At 31.0% G+C, this 16,358-nt stretch overlaps 1 protein-coding gene and 1 non-coding gene across 2 annotated transcripts; both read right to left on the bottom strand.

The window, feature by feature from the left end:
- Nucleotides 1–7,822: 7,822 nt before the first annotated feature.
- On the bottom strand, nucleotides 7,823–12,978 carry LOC137822407 (pentatricopeptide repeat-containing protein At1g11290, chloroplastic). Its single transcript, XR_016515783.1, has 5 exons — nucleotides 10,745–12,978; nucleotides 9,754–9,875; nucleotides 9,575–9,674; nucleotides 8,335–8,721; nucleotides 7,823–8,077 (listed from the first exon to the last, which is right to left on the bottom strand). It is a non-coding gene; the product is annotated as a pentatricopeptide repeat-containing protein At1g11290, chloroplastic (transcript).
- On the bottom strand, nucleotides 7,823–15,868 carry LOC137821084 (uncharacterized). The gene is made up of 6 exons (XM_090295757.1): nucleotides 15,431–15,868; nucleotides 14,148–14,340; nucleotides 9,754–9,875; nucleotides 9,575–9,674; nucleotides 8,335–8,721; nucleotides 7,823–8,077 (listed from the first exon to the last, which is right to left on the bottom strand). Exons 2-5 carry the CDS (start codon nucleotides 14,247–14,249, stop codon nucleotides 8,368–8,370), a joined length of 678 nt encoding a protein of 225 aa, XP_090151883.1. The 5' UTR covers nucleotides 14,250–14,340; nucleotides 15,431–15,868; the 3' UTR covers nucleotides 7,823–8,077; nucleotides 8,335–8,367.
- Between the last annotated feature and the right edge of the window lie 490 nt (nucleotides 15,869–16,358).

Below are 16,358 nucleotides of genomic sequence, written 5' to 3'. Positions count from 1 at the left end.
GGTTTCTCATCTTGAATCGTTGATGTTAATTCAAGAAACGTTAGTTAACAATCTTAATAATAGACTTCCCCTTCATTCTGTACTTCCCCTCGGAAATCTTCATCTTGATGATGGAGCAGGAAGAGGCCGTGGCAGTGGCAGTGCTCAAGGTGGTGGCAGAGGTCGCCGTCGAGGCGGTGGTCGACGTCGCGATGGTACCTAGCTAGGTCTTGCTTCTTTTTTCTTTGCATATTTTGACTCATTTTTATTGAATTTGGTTGACTCATGAACTCAGTTATGGAGTTTGCTACTGGAACAGTTTGTTGAATGACAAATTATGCAATGATAAGCTATGAATAATGTTCGATGGTTATTTCTTCTGTTACAAACTTGTTGATTGTTATCTTATCAGTGCCTATTTATTGCTTTCTCCATCAAGTATTTCAATGGAGGAAGAATCTATCATTCCATTTAATTACAGATGTGAAAGGGTGTGGAGAGAAAGTGTAACTGATATTGAATCTTAAAACGAATCAGTGGAAAATTATGGGTCTAATGGGTCATCGGACACAATTATGACAATGAATTTTACTTCATTGGATCTTATGTCCAAGTTGAAGAGTGGTAGAAAGAACAGGTTCAAAATATGCAGCTACGCGACATCTTCCCACGTGCTGGCCTACAAATACAAAGAATTGACTGAATTAATCTCTGTAGCTAATAATTCACCAGAGGGCCCTTAAAACTTCAGTTCAACGCGAAAGCAATGTAAATTAGGGAGAAAGTGAAGATGCCAAAGGGGTAAGAGGAGTTTAAGAGGGAGACTTGTGATACTATTCGCGACTTTGAAGGGAGAAAAGCTCAGAAGCTCAGGTTCTCATGAGGTAGAGCTTGAACTCAATTTGTGAATGGAGAATTACACACAATGTAACATCTAACAAGTTTAAGAGAAGAGAAAAGCAACAAAAAGTTTTATATCGACTCTAGTTCTTGGACAGCTTTAGTTTGGAAATTGCTTAAGAAATTCCACTAATCACAAAGGATTACAAACGAGTACACCAACCTCATAAGGTTTATCTGAATACACAGATATCTCCAAGTACAAAGAGTACACATACCTGAGTACTTCAGTCTTAATCTCCCCCTAAGGCTAAGACCTCTTAAGATACAAACAAAAACACTCTTAGAGAGAGTATCAAGTAAGCTAGTTGGGTATCTGATGAGCCTAATTTCATTCACACTTTAAAGTTGTAATTATATATTTTTGAACTGTAATCATAAATAAATTTATTGTTTTAATTCAGATTCATCTAATTATGTGTTTATTTTGGCCTTAAGTGTTATTTATGTAAATCTTGTATGTGTAATATTTTTTAGAGCAGACTGTCTGACTAGGTTGTCTTATAGATGATCTTAATGAATCTTAATGAAGCATCTACCACGTGAATAGTCGAATCACGTGAGTAGCCGAATCACGTGAGTTAAAGAAATCAAGATCAATTAAATCTGCATTATCTCAAAAACAAAATTAAAAGAAAATTTTTCGTAGGAATATTCTTTCAAATTTCTAAAATTAAAAACCTCATGTTAAACGCATAAAAAACATAGCAAATATCCTTCAAAGATATTGTTAGAGTAAGTCTTCTTCAAATTTTCACAAGAGCGTTGGATTGAGAATTGTTTTCTTTGAATATAAAAGTCGATTGGTTATGTGTTTTCTTTATTAAACAAGTAATCCATATTTGGGTTTCTTGCATTCAAAGTTGAAGATGACTTACTCTAATAATTTTTTCCTCCAATCTGAATTTGTTTAAGGAGAATATGAAGGGTGAAAATATACGAGATGCGTCTTATAGGTTTAACCTAGGTTTTCCTGTATTACATTAGGAAAAACTTATACGCCACGAAATGGTTATTAGTTACCTTAGATGGACTTGTATATAGCTTTTATGGTTATGCTTGGGTTTTAGATGTGTTAGGGTTTGAATGCTACACATTTAACACATGTTAAATGTGAGAAGTTTAAAACCATGTGCACTAGATCCACTTGTGGTGTAATGAATATAGGAGCAAATGAGGAAATTCAATTTTGAATCTCCCTTCATTCGCTCCTCATACAAACTGATCATGAAATCTATAAATAAGACTCATTATTCCATGTAAATTCACTTTTGCGTGAGTATTATATGACGAAAATTTCATGTCTTAACTTGTTCAAGAACTACTCTAGAATAGTCTCCTACTTTAGAGATTCTCACAAGGTAACTTCCTTGTGAGGTTAGCCTCCTTGCTTCTCCAATTGAAGTCTTAGTTTGCCACTCTTCCTCAATAATCTTCTTCCACATTCAAGCTTTTGTCATTCTCTTGCAATTCCACATATTATATTGTCATCTCTTTCAAGATAACTCATAAATGTGTCTACTCCACTATCTTGATGTCCAAGACACTTGAAGGGTCATGTAAAGTAGTTACAACCATCACATGCACTTGAAAGTGACATGTTGAATGAAGTTGCTCTTACACATGTGCCTCATGTCTCTATCCATTCATTATTGTAGTTTTAGGGTACTATAGAATGTGTTCTTAGAATATTCTATAAGCTCTAAAATTTACTAGTTATCTTGCTTCTTTATTTCTTCTTCAATTTCCTTTAGTCTCCCTCTAGTAAATTTCCCTTGAAACTTCTTATTATTCCTTTCTTTCCATGCTTCTTGCTTGTATTATTAATTCTTATTGTAGTTTCATTTTCTCCTTCTTCATTAGATTCTTCTTCAATCCTAATCATATAAAAAAAGCTTAGTTCGAAATTTTTCAAAAGAATTACATCAAATTAGAGTATATTTACAGAATGAGTAAGTTTCTACTCTTAAAAATTGTTATATAGAATACTTCTAAAGTATCAGTAAAGAAATTAATTTAGAATTTAAAATAGTTAGTAGTAAAACCTTGATAGTTAATGTTAGAAACTAGTTTATAAATTTTTATTAATAATAGAAAATATTTTATATATCAATGGTTAGTCAAATAGTAATTAATTATTTTTTGTCTTTAAAATTAATTATTATTTAATTATTTTCTTGTATTATATGTTATATGGTATTTTGTGTACCAAATTACTATCCACTAAAACTACCTTAGTTTCAAATTTAAAGTTAATTTTATAAGTGTTGTAGTAAATACTTTAGAATTTATCTTTAGAATTTATAAATTAGAGTCATTCCTACTAGAGAACAAAATATCATACAAACTATATAAACTATATGAGAAGAAACAATTGAAAGACAAAACCTTTTGTCTTTTAAAAAAAAAAAAACTCCACAAAAAGTGGAAACTTTTATTTGGTGAAATTGCATACGAACTAGAGACCTATCACCTTGGCAATGAGATTCCAATTTTCTTTTTTAGGAATTATTTCATAAATAAAATGAAATTTATTTTGCAATAATGACATATTTAAGACAAAGTAGTGAAATGATAGAAATTTTTTTGCTCTAGCTTTTTAGAATGGGACAAAACATACATACACACACAAAAAGAATTTTGGACTCTAATCAGAAAAAAAATAAATTAGAATGTATATTTTAAACATAAACAAAAGAGACTCGACAATTCTAAAAAAAATAACATTAAGTTCCCAATTAGAAAAGAACGGTGCAATTTGTTTAAAGAAAAATTAAACCTTCATAGATCAAAAGTTGAGTTATTTTTCATAAAAAAAAAATCAACTTTAATCTTTAATTAAAAAGAGATTTGGTTATTTTCTTTGAAAAAAAATTGAAATTTAAACCATAAAAAAATAACTGAACTTTAAGCCTTAAACAGAAAACAATGTAGTAATTTGTTTTAAAAAGGAAAAGTTTTAGCCCTAAAAAGATTAAAAGTCAAATTATTTTCTCCAACAAATAGGCAAACTTTAAGCCCTAAAGAGACTTAGGTAACTTTTTTAAAGAAGCTGAACTTTAATTCTTAAATAGAAAAGTATAACCCAAAACATAGTAAAACAATGCATCCACGTATTAGTCCTATTGTGTAGAATCACAAATATTTTTCATTTTGTTGATCTTAAAAGCCATAAAGAAACTCAATAAAGATGTAGTAGATGGATTTTGTGATTGTTTTGGATTGTTTGGTTTTGACAAAGTGTACACTAGTGGACATGTTTTGACACAAAGATAATCATAGATATAATAAGGGTCGTGATAGGGTGAGATCGTAAACAAGAGAAAACAATTACTTAATAACCCAATAAATTAATATTTTAATTATATTTAATTTATTTTTTATTTTTGAAATATTATTATAATAGATTGTCAAATATATGTTATTTACTTTTTTCAGTTTAAAAGTAATATTTTCCCCATAACAATGATAAGAAGAGGAGTCACTTTAAATACAACATGTCCCTTATGTGAAGTTCATGGGGAATATGTTCAGCATTTGTTCTTTGGATGTAACATTACATAAATGTTGGAACTGATTAGGTGTAAGGGTTGTTCAACATGCTAATCCCATGTGCTATAATGAACAATTTCATATATTTCATGTTAACTATAAGCAAAATCTAGTATGAAAGTATGAAAGGAGTTATAGGTTGTAGTAATTTGGGGTATATAGAATTATAAGAATATTCATTTTTAAACAAGGGAAGGAGGATGTGGAGAAAGTCTTTTATTTGACCCAAGTAAAGATATGAACTTGGTTGATGTACGGGTAGGATCCACACGATCGAGACCATGACTCGGCATCTGATCCAAGCTGACCGACACCTCAGAAACCATTATGCCTAAACAAGATTAATGAAACTAACTGTGATCAAGCACTAGGTAATGGACTCCTAAGCATGACCCAACTCCCTAATCCAGTCCAATTACGAAGGGTCAATCATACAAATAAGCACAAATTTCAAGAATCAAGTACGTCATTATACAGTATTAATAGCACCTAGTGCCGAATACCGAATTCTCACTTGAGCCTCGAAGTGCCCTTTTGCAGGTACCATCTGAGCTTGGAGTTTGCAGAGACCAAGAGGGAGACTAATGACAGAGGGGTGAAAGGTTTATTTTGAGAGGAAGAGAGGAAGTCTAGACCAACCAACCGATGCGTGATTCGAATTGTTCTCTTCCAATCTCGTTCAAGAACAGTTGAGATCTAAAATACTCTCATTTAATTCTTCATATTCTGAATGGATCTTGAATCCTTACATTTGAGTAATTTAGACTGGTTTTGTTGGTCAAGTTAATTGGGACAATTTTGAATGGGACAATTTTGAATGGGTGCTTATTGATATGTTATGTCTTTGACTTGTATTGGAACCACATTAGCATTATTTTCTGTCGTGTTGATGTATACAAAAGTTATTTGATGACTGATATGATTTTGTTAGGATTATGCATGTACATAAACCTTATTTCACTGTAATAGGATTGAAGTTCCTAAAATATCTTTTTTTTTTTTTATTTTATTCTTTCTTTCGCTTGATAGAAAATAGATAATTTTTGGGTTTTACAGTGGAGAATGGTAGGGATTTGGAGAGTAGGGAAAAGTTGGGAGATGATGTTTTGGGTACATGGGTGAGGTTTGGGCAACATTTCATAATCAACACTTTCCATTAAGAATGCCAATGCTAAAGTAACATAAGGGGATACTATCTATTCAAAAATTAAAATGTTCACCATTCTTTTTTTTATGGCAGTGAGTATTTGGATACTAGCTAAATACTTTTTATTTTATTATTTAATTTTATTTAAAATTAATTTTTTTAAATATAAACTCAGATAAAAATTAATTTAAAAATATAATTCAATTAAAATTACATAACAAAATATTAGTAAAAATAAATTTGATCTTTCTAAAAAATAATTTATATATTATTATTTAAAAAACAACTATACCTTCAAAAGTTGAATTAAAATAATATAAATATATAAAGTTAAACTCTAAACAATTATTCAATCATTAATATTTCATAACTTTATTTCGATGACTGCTTTTTTTAAAATATTTAAATTAAATTTGATAATAAATTATTAATGAATATCATGATATTTCTACCCTTCATCAAAATAGGGCTATTAGTGAAAAATTAAAATAAATAAGAATAGTGTATCTACCAAAATATTTTTGTTTTTACTATCCCTAATTGCCATATTTTTGTGTACTATCATTAGCAAAATAAAATTAGTTTAGATGGTATATTTATGATTTTTATTGTAAGATTTTTTAATTGTAATTGGGTATTAAAATTGTGATTCATGTTATTAAAATTTGGCGTAACAGTCCATGAGTTTGGAGGAATGAGATTGGTTTTGGTGGAGGCCATTGAGGAAGAACCTTGCATGGAATTCTTGAAGGTGCTGAGGTTTTGTGCAGAGAGGAAGTGCTAGAAAACCTTGTTTGGAAGATTTTGGGAATGTTAAATAGATGTAACAAATGGTGATGAGAGTCAGCATTTAGTTGAACCTAAAAACATCATAAGTTCGACACAAAACTCAGTGTAGGATTAATTCGTCTGAATACGCTTAGAAATCATAAATTTTGTTCTTACAATTTCTTATGTAACAAGATGATAGATAATTTTATAAGCTCTAAAGAAATCTTTTTTAGGTTATTGTTATGGAACTAGGCTCAAGGTAGTCATTCTCTCTTCCAAATCCAAGTTTAAGACAATGGGAAAGTTTGAAATAAATTCAATTAATGTAATAAAACAAATTTAATTATATATAAATAAATTTTAAAAAATTGATTGTAAAGAAAAAAAAATTGAAAATGTAAATTAAAGTCAAAATAAATTTTAAATTAAAATAAAAATTATTATGAAATTATAATTTAGAATAAAAAATAATCATCTAACACTACTAGAAAAATTAATTTTAATGGAAGTTATTTAACAAAGAAGGTTGAACCTATAAACATCATAAGTTCGGCACAATGATCAGTGTAGGAGTAATTCGTCTAAATACACTTAGAAATCATAAAATTTTATTCTTACAACTTCGTAACATTATTCTTACAACTTCGTAACAAGATGATAGATAATTTTATAAGCTCTAAAGAAATCTTTTTTAGGTTAGTGTTATGAAACTAACTCAAGGTAGTCATTCTCTCTTCCAGTCCAAGTTTAAAGGGAAAGTTTGAAATAAATTCAATTAATATAATAAAATTAAATTAATTATATATAAATAAATTTTAAAAAATTGAATGTAAAGAAAAAAAAATTGAAAATGTAAATTAAAGTCAAAATAAATTTTAAATTAAAATGAAAATTATTATAAAATTATAATTCAGAATAAAAATCACTACAAGAAATATTGAAATTACATACCGATTACATACAGATATTTACATACGAATTCTAATTCGTATATAAGATATTTGAAATTTAAATAAAAAAACAGAAATTATTATATGAATAAAATTTATATGTAATTTATTTTAAATTTAAATTAAAAAAATATTACATACAGATATATTTCGTATTTAATGTATTAAAAATTTAATTAAAAAACTCGTCCATAATTATCATTTCAAAGTTTACCTTATTTTTTAGTACTTTACCGAAATATAGACAGTTAGAAACTCATCCTCATCTTTAATTGTTTCTTTTACAGAAGCAAAATCTAAAAATCTGGGGCTCTTATCTTGACCTCCCTTCAAAAGAGGTCAAGGCACCAAAGCGACAGTGAGTATACAGTGTGGTGCATAACATAAACGGTTAAATCTACTCTATGCAATACGTCGAATAGGTTGATCAAAATAAAACCAACAAATACTCAAAAGAAAATGCAGCTACATGTGATGGCAACATCCATCACTTTACACAATACTAAGATACTTGAACAAGATGTAAGGAAAATATGGGGGGAAATTAATAATAACTTTTGAAGGAAATAGTTGATACATAAGACCAAAGGTTCGGTGAATCAGATCCATGAAAATACTGGTTCCAAGTCAGTACGTAAATGATCCTGTTTCAACCATATAATGCTTGCCATGGCTCTTTGCTTTGAACTGATTTCTTTTTTGGATTCCATACCACTCTGTCTTCTGAAAACTGCAGACCTGTAGTACTAGCCAAAATCTCTCCTATAGCATGAATTATCTAGCACAAACCATCGTAAATTAGCTGTTGAAGACGCAGCAGTTTATTGAAGGACAAAAAAAAGAAGGAAGACACAAATTCTTTTTAGGTTATTGCATGGTGAAAATAGTATAATTAAGCCGACAGTCCCCCTGTTTACAGGACGGTTGCCTCATGATATGCTATCCATTGACACCAACAACCAGTGTCAAAAGTAGAAGACAGTTTTTTTTAGAGATCAATAAACATGGTTTAAAAGTGATGAGTCAAATGAATACCTCATGTTGTTTGGTGGATTGATCGTCCAAATATTAACTAGTTTGTCCAATTAGAAAAAAGGTTGGTAACTGCATTACACGAACAAAGTGAAGAAAAGATGCAAAAATTTCATGTTGAATCCATGACGAAGATGGTAGCTCCTGGGTTTTGTTGAGTAAGGCCTGCATTATGTCTGTATTTTGACCAATCGGTATACCAAATATCAGAGGTTTGCTTTCATCTGATCCTAGGTGTTTAATTTTCCCTTTAACCTTGGAAGATTCCACCAAAAATGGTACCAAAAGTGTAGGCAGGGATGATTTATCTGCAGTAATTTTATTGAGGACTTCATTAAGAGCACAAGCTAGTACTGGTGGCTTATAATGCTCCATAGCCACAATTGAAACCTGGATATGAAGAGTTTAACAGAATCAGATGTATTTCTGAAGCATACGAATAACAAATCATCTCAGAAGATAAATTTGTATGCTTTAAGTTTACCATTTAAATCTAATTTCTCAGAGTATTAACTCCAATTTTACAGAATCAAGCAGCAGCTTGTGAATATTTTCAGAAAGTCAATCTCAGTAGAGAAATTGATCCAATTTAAAGAAAATACAAGAATTCACAGTTGTCTAACTTGAAGAAACATCACATGTAATCATAGAAACACCTTGAACAAAGATCTAAAAAATCATATCCTCTAGCAAAGGAGTACGAAATTAACCACGAGAATCTAGACTGGAGAATAAATCAGTTATGTTATGAGTGATAAATTCTATCTTTAGAAAGGAAAAATCAAAGATGTTGTTCGAGAGAATCCGCTCAATATCCTGTTCTAAGCATTGGAATCCATTCATTAATTTCATTTAACATGGGAATAAGAACAGTCTAGTCCACCCACCACAGAACTCAATTGCAACCTTCAACAGCCAGCAACCTCTATTCACACCCAAATTTCAGAACCAACATTTGAAAATAAAAAACTACCCCTCATTGAAAGAGGCTCAAATTGTTAACAGCCAGAATGACTTCAAGGTTTCAACTACCTTTTTCAGCTTGTATGTATGTGTTCACTCTCTTCAATGCCACGCAACAAGAAAGCAAATTTAACGGATATCTCGCAACCACTCACTATCATTTCACAATTTCATCCAAAAGGGCATCTAAGTTTTGTGCTTATATGAATAAATTACCATCATATAACAATATCTGAGAAAACATGAGAAAAAGTGTAAAAGGGTGGCTGAGGAGGGTTACCATATAAGCGCCGTGCTCATCAACGAAGTGCGAAACGCTCCCAGATGCTTTGAGGTGTTTGATTCCATAAGGCTCCAGGGAGTGGTCGAATGTGTCCTCTCTACAACACAAATTCATTAATGAATAATGGTTATGACCTTGAGTTCAGGGAAGAAAAAGTGATGAGAAGAAAAAATTACCGGCGGGTGAAGGAGGATGACGTGTTGGGGTGGAGAGCTTGTAAGATAGCGGCGGCGAAACCCTCTGAGTCTCTGAACAAGAACACCACCACCGGAGCAACCTTCATTTCCACCTCTCTTCTCTGCTCTATGCAAAATCCAAGGGTAGATCACGATTTTCAAACTAGATTGGAAAAATCTCACATATTCAAACACCAAAATAAAACTGGAAATTGTGTTATTTGGTGTGAAAGAAAAAGGTTGTGCTATGGATTATTTCATGTTGTAATGAAATGAAATTATAAGTGATTAAATATCTAAAACTCTTTCTTTTGCTTTTTTTTCATTTATATTATTTTATTTGTTTTTAAACCCATTCCATTTATACATGTTAAATTTATACTTTGTTGTGTTATTTTAATTGTTGTATATTTAATTATTTAATGTAAAAGTTATTTTGATATTAATTTAGTGCCCTTATGGATAATTCGTATTGACTTGGGTTTCAGAAGTTTCTAAAGCTCTTGTTTTTTCTAATGTACATATTTGCTATATTTTGAAAAAGTACAAATTATTTGCTAATTTTGTTTTCCTTTCTCGTTTTCTGATTGAGTTATGGGTTTTTTTTTATATTATATTATATTAGTTCAGGATTTTAAGTTGTTTACATCAATATTTTATATTTATAAGTATTTTATGTTTAAAATTTCAATAAATAAATGGCAAAATGTGCACAACTATCTTCTCTTTTCATTTATGATACTATCAATACCACTTAAAAAATACGCAACGAAGCCATAAAACAAAGCCTAACAAGCCTAACAAGTGAACAGGAATAACCTATACACATTTAAAACAAAGCCTAACAAGCCTAACAAGTGAACAGGAATAACCTATACACATTTATGACCTTTTTGTCAGGTGAAGCATGACTATGATGAGTAAAATTTTGTAATTTATAATCTTCAACTCCAAGGTAAAAAGGGTGGAGCTTAAATGACAAATAAATTACCTTAACTTATAAGGTGTTATGTCTTAGGTTGGGTTGATTCATGGGCAATTCACACCCCTTAATGACAAAAGGGTCAAAGAGTTCAAGATCATCATCTTCCATATCCCCTGCTTCCAACTCCAGTACATTTAATATTGAGTATATATCTTCCCATCTTTGATGAGATTTATCCGCAACACGAAACTCGTGCACTTGTCCATTTAATTCAAGCCAGCTACAACCTGGTGTTTTCTTTAGTCCTCTATCTCTAAGAAAGCTCCTCATTTTAGCAACTTTGTCCCAATTTCCTGCTGCAGCATATATATTGGAGAGCAGTACATAGTTTCCAGCATTTTTAGGTTCCATATTTATAAGCTTCTGAGCAGCAAGTTCTGCTAAACGGGTCTCTGAGTGCATCTTACAGGCACTCAACAAAGGGCCATAAACCCTGGCATCTGACTCCAATGGAATAGTTTTTATTATTTCATTGGCTTCATGGATTTGGCCAGAACGTCCGAGTAGATCAACCATACAAGTATGATGTTCCTTACAAGGTTGGTATCCATATATTTCCACCATTTCCTTGAAAATCTCCTTGCCTTTGCTAACAAGGCCTGAATTAACACAAGCTGTGAGTAGCCCAAGAAATGTCACTTGGTCCGGTACAATGCTCGATAGTTTCATTTGGCTGTACAAATGAAAACATCTAAACCACTCCCCATGTTTAGAATACGCACTGATCATTGAGTTCCACGCAATTATATCTCTATGGATACTTTTCTCTTCATCAAAAAGCTTTCTGGCCATTTCTATGCAACCACATTTTGCATAGCTACTAAGAAAGGATGTCTTAAGGGATTTAAGGGAATCAAGGCTGGTTTTCAACGAGTAACCGTGTAAGTAACTTACATAATGCAATGCCCCTATCTTTGCAAAGGCTGGCAAGATGTTAATGACTATAATGAAGTCAAGTCTAGTACCACTCCGTTTCATTTCCAAGAAAAGAGACAGAGCCTCAAGAGGCCGATCATGCATTGTATATCCTTTGATCATTGCACTCCATGAAACCACAGTCTTGTTCATTATGAAGCCAAAAATCTTCTGTGCCAAATTTAAGTCATCACATGCAGAATACATGTCAATAAGAGAATTGTGAATGGATACCTGATAATCTGAACCATTTCTTATCACATGAGCATGCATTTGCTTTCCCCATTCATTATACTTTAACTGTGTGATAGAAGAAATAGCAGGAATTGCCGTGAACAAGTCAGGTCTAAAACCTGATCTAACCATACAATATACAAGTTCTAAGGATTCCTTGGGGAATCCATTCCCTGAATATGCTGAAATCATTATGTTCCAGACCACAAGGTCCTTGTCAGGCATTTTCTCAAACAGCATTTTTGCATCTTCTAGACTACCCAACTTTGCATACATTGACAACAGTGCAGTATTCACAGTTAGTTTTCCATACAGGCAGCTCACAACAACAAAAGAGTGTAGGGCCTGTCCTGTCTTCAGTGAGTTCAACTCAACAGTGGACCTTAACAATCCAATCACAGTAATTGAATTAGGTTGGATATTCTCCTTTCTCATCCTACAAAAATGTTTAAAGCTTTCCTCCATTTTTCCATTTTCAGATGCCTCTGAAATCAAGTTATTCCAATAATTCAATTCCATTACATATTTTCCTTCAACTGGTTCATCCACATTAAAAAAACCATTCATGTCATACAACTCTACCAAAGTTCTTCCCACCAAGTCAAATGCATCCAAACCCAGCCTCACTATCTGCCCATGAACCATCTTCCCTTGTTCATGAGACAAACAAAAGCAAGATCTCAAAACAAAAGAGCTACTTTCTTCATCTGGGTACATGGACTTCCCAACCATCGCTTTGTACAAAAAGAGGGTATTGTCATATTCACCAAACTGGTACAAGGTTCTTAAGATTGCTCTATAGAGAACGATATCTGGGTTTTGCGTGTAGTAAAAAAGCTTCTGCGACAAGTCCAGGAGTCCAAATTTGGCGTAGCAATCCATGAGTTTGGAGGAAAGAGATTGGTTTTGGTGAAGGCCATGGAGGAAGAACCTTGCATGGAGTTGTTGAAGGTGCTGGGGTTTGGTGCAGAGATCTAACATAGAAGAGGAAGTGCTGGAAAACCTTGTTTGGAAGATTCTGGGAATATGTAACAAACGGTGGTGAGAGTGGAACATTTGGTTGAACCTAAAATCATCATAAGTTCGGCAGAGTAGGATTAATTCATCTGAATACGCTTAGAAATCACAAAATTTTGTTCTTGCACTAAGAAGATGATAGATAACTTGCTCAAAGTAATCATTCTCTCATCCCATTCAAGTTTAAGATGATGGGAAAGTTTGAAATAAATTAATTAATGTAATAAAATAAATTTAGTTATATATATATATATGATATAGTTAGAAATAATTTAAAAAATAATATTTTAAAGAATTGAACGTAAAGAATAAATTTTTGAAAATGTAAATTAAAGTCAAAATAAAATTTAAATTAAAATAAAAGTTATTATAAAGCTTTAATTAAAAATTATAATTCAGAATTAAAATATATTAAATAAATCGTCATAATATATATTATTTTATTTTTTATTTCAATACTATTTGTTTTAATTATTTATTTTTTAATATAAAATATAACAAAATATTAAAATCATTTCATTTTATTTTATTAATTATTCAATATATTTATTTTAATTATTCATTTTATTATAGTATAATAAAATTTACTTATAATTATTTTAATTATTATTTACATTTATATATTTTAATTATTTAATATTTAGAATAAAAAATATTTTATTATATTATTTAACTTTAATCGATTAAATTTTTTTAATTGATTATCATTTATAGAAAAGAATTAATGAAATATTTACAATACGTGACTTTGTTTATAAAAATTATATATATATATATATATATATATATAAATAAGATTTACAATATTGATCTCGTTAAGTATTCTTTATTATTACTCATAATTTAATTAAGTATTTTTTAAATAAGTTATTTTTTACTTAAGATAAATATAATGTCTATTTGAGCGATTAAAATATTATAATTGTGTTCATTAAAAAAGATAGCGTCTTATCAAGAACGTATATGATGATTGAGATTTTTCTACTAATTTGCTAGGATGAACACAACCGGTGTGACCTTTATTCAAAGAATTATGTTTGAATTTTAATTATAATTTTTTTGATCAGCCAAAAAATTTTTGTTACAAATTTTTTATTTGAATCCCAATACCATATATATAACTTTTAACCCATGGCATTTTTTAAATCTAATAGAAATTGTATATTTCCTTTTTGTCTAATTCACCTTAATTAGGGCATTACTATAATCACACTACGTTAAATGATTGAGAATTTGAACTTACCAGAATAGAACCTATTTCAGCTTCAATAGCAAGAATATCAGCACAAGAAACTGTCCCGGGACAAGTATTTTCCACCGCTGTCTTGATATTATTTGACCACATCCAAACCCCTTATTGAATTGTTATTTGGAATTGCATCTTGCTTGCTTTCTAGAATAGCAGTGTTGTTCAGTAAAATTGATGCCTCACAACCCTGTCAAAAATATAAGAATATAGCTTTAGTTGTTGTTAATGAGATTTCTCCTCCACTCCACTGGAACCATAACTCTTGTGTCATGCTACTAAAATACCATGTCTAGAACCATGTGCTGAAGTATTTGATTTCACTTAACCCAGATATCATTTTATTCATTTCCCAAACTAACCCAAACAACTCAGTTTCAATTTCAACAAATCAAAATTGCAACAGAAGCCAAAACTAGCCAATTACCAACATTGCACTTTTATCTCTCTTCTCCTTTTCTTCTCAACTCACATAGATTTTATATATATATATATATATATTAAGCCAAAAGATAATGTTAATTTATGAAAAACTTTAATATAATTAAGCCAAAAGATAATTTCTCTTGAAGCTCCATCTTGACGAAATCCTGCACCGTTCCGGGGCCTTCTATGATGCAGAATTTGTAGAAAGAGAAATAAAAAAGTAAATCTAGAAAATAAAAGGAATAAAAACATTCAATACTTTAGATACACTCTCTTGTAGTTTCAAACATAATTTACAATTTAAGAAAACAATTATATTTATTAACTTCTTAAAGCAATGTCCTGATAATAACACTTAAAGTTAACCAATGCATTCAATTCATCTCAAGAGCCTTAAGTTAACCACGCAAACTATAAAATCACACACAAATTTCCATTATCCTATATACCAGTGCCATGTCTTCATAATTATGATTTCGCAAGTTCTATAATGTTCAAATCACACCAAAACACCAAATTTCAAGAGATAAGAACTTCAGCTCCACATGAGAATAATTTATATTTGTTAAACAGATTTTACACTACACTCAACAACATTTATTTAACTGCAAATATTTTCAACACAAAATTTAATTGAATAACTAAATTATGCGATTGATAGAAAAAGGTACTGCTATTGCAACAAAGAAAAAACAATCTGTAATAACATACTCTGTACAACAAAACTGTAATTTATTATAGTTTACAGAGCCTAAAAGAATTAAAAAGTTGAAAGCAATGACCAATTGAAGAGAAAACAGAGAGTCATCCATTGGAAGGGAGAAAAGAAAAAGAAGGAATAGTGAGTTCCTTACCTCTCTTGGCCTGCAGTGTCCCATATTTGAGCTTTGATGAGTTATTCTCCAACCTTGATGTTCCGGTAAGCAAATTCTACCCGTATTGTGGGTTTGAAATCCTACCGGAATACATCTTTTGCAAGAGCAGATTTGATTTCCCAATTTCAGACTCTCCAATTAGAACAACTTTGGAAGAATCGCACACACTGGTGTTCTCGAGAATGGAGGTCCAATTGGAGGCGTACTTGTTAGCATTGTGGAATAGAGCGGCGCAGCGAGAGAGTGTAGTGACGTTGGAGCAGGAGACGGAGGGTGGCGTCTGAAGCGGGAGGCGGAGGATGGCGTTAAGGTTGGAGGAGCGAATGGTTACGACGTGGAAGGATTGGAGGGAGAGGGAAGTGAGGAGGGAAACGAGAGAATTAGGGTTTACATGAAAGAGAAGAGAAAGTGATAAACAAAGGAAAAATAAAATTTAAAATAAATATAAATTATTTTAGTGAGATTTAAAATAAATCTCTGGAATTTAAAAGAGGTTAAAATAACCTCCGGTAATTAAACCCACTTACGAGGTTATAATAACCTTAGTTAAAAAACCTCCACTAAAAATATAATTTTTTGTACTGAGAGTGAGAAAGATTTCAATTCAATCAATAACTTTTTATTTTGTTTTATTTAAAATTTTTGCAACCTTATAATCAACCTCCAACAAACTTTAATTATTATTTTTTATTTAGTGAATATTTTACTTAAAAATTCAATTTATCCTTGTGAATTCAATGTACACTTCCTATAAAATAGTCTGATCCTAACATTTTTTAGTCCATTCCACTACTCACTAGTCAACTGGAGATGAGTTATCTGGAATGTGTTTGAGTCATGCTCGATGGTAATCCCATAATTTTTTTGAAGTCATGCTCACTGATCAATTGGTGGTCTAGGATTTTCG

The sequence above is a fragment of the Phaseolus vulgaris genome, chromosome 9, assembly GCF_051622355.1.
Source record: "Phaseolus vulgaris cultivar YP4 chromosome 9, ASM5162235v1, whole genome shotgun sequence".
In the NCBI taxonomy this organism is placed as follows: Eukaryota; Viridiplantae; Streptophyta; class Magnoliopsida; order Fabales; family Fabaceae; genus Phaseolus; species Phaseolus vulgaris.
The sequence above is the reverse complement of the archived record's forward strand: the minus strand, read 5'-3'. Positions and strand labels throughout refer to the sequence as shown.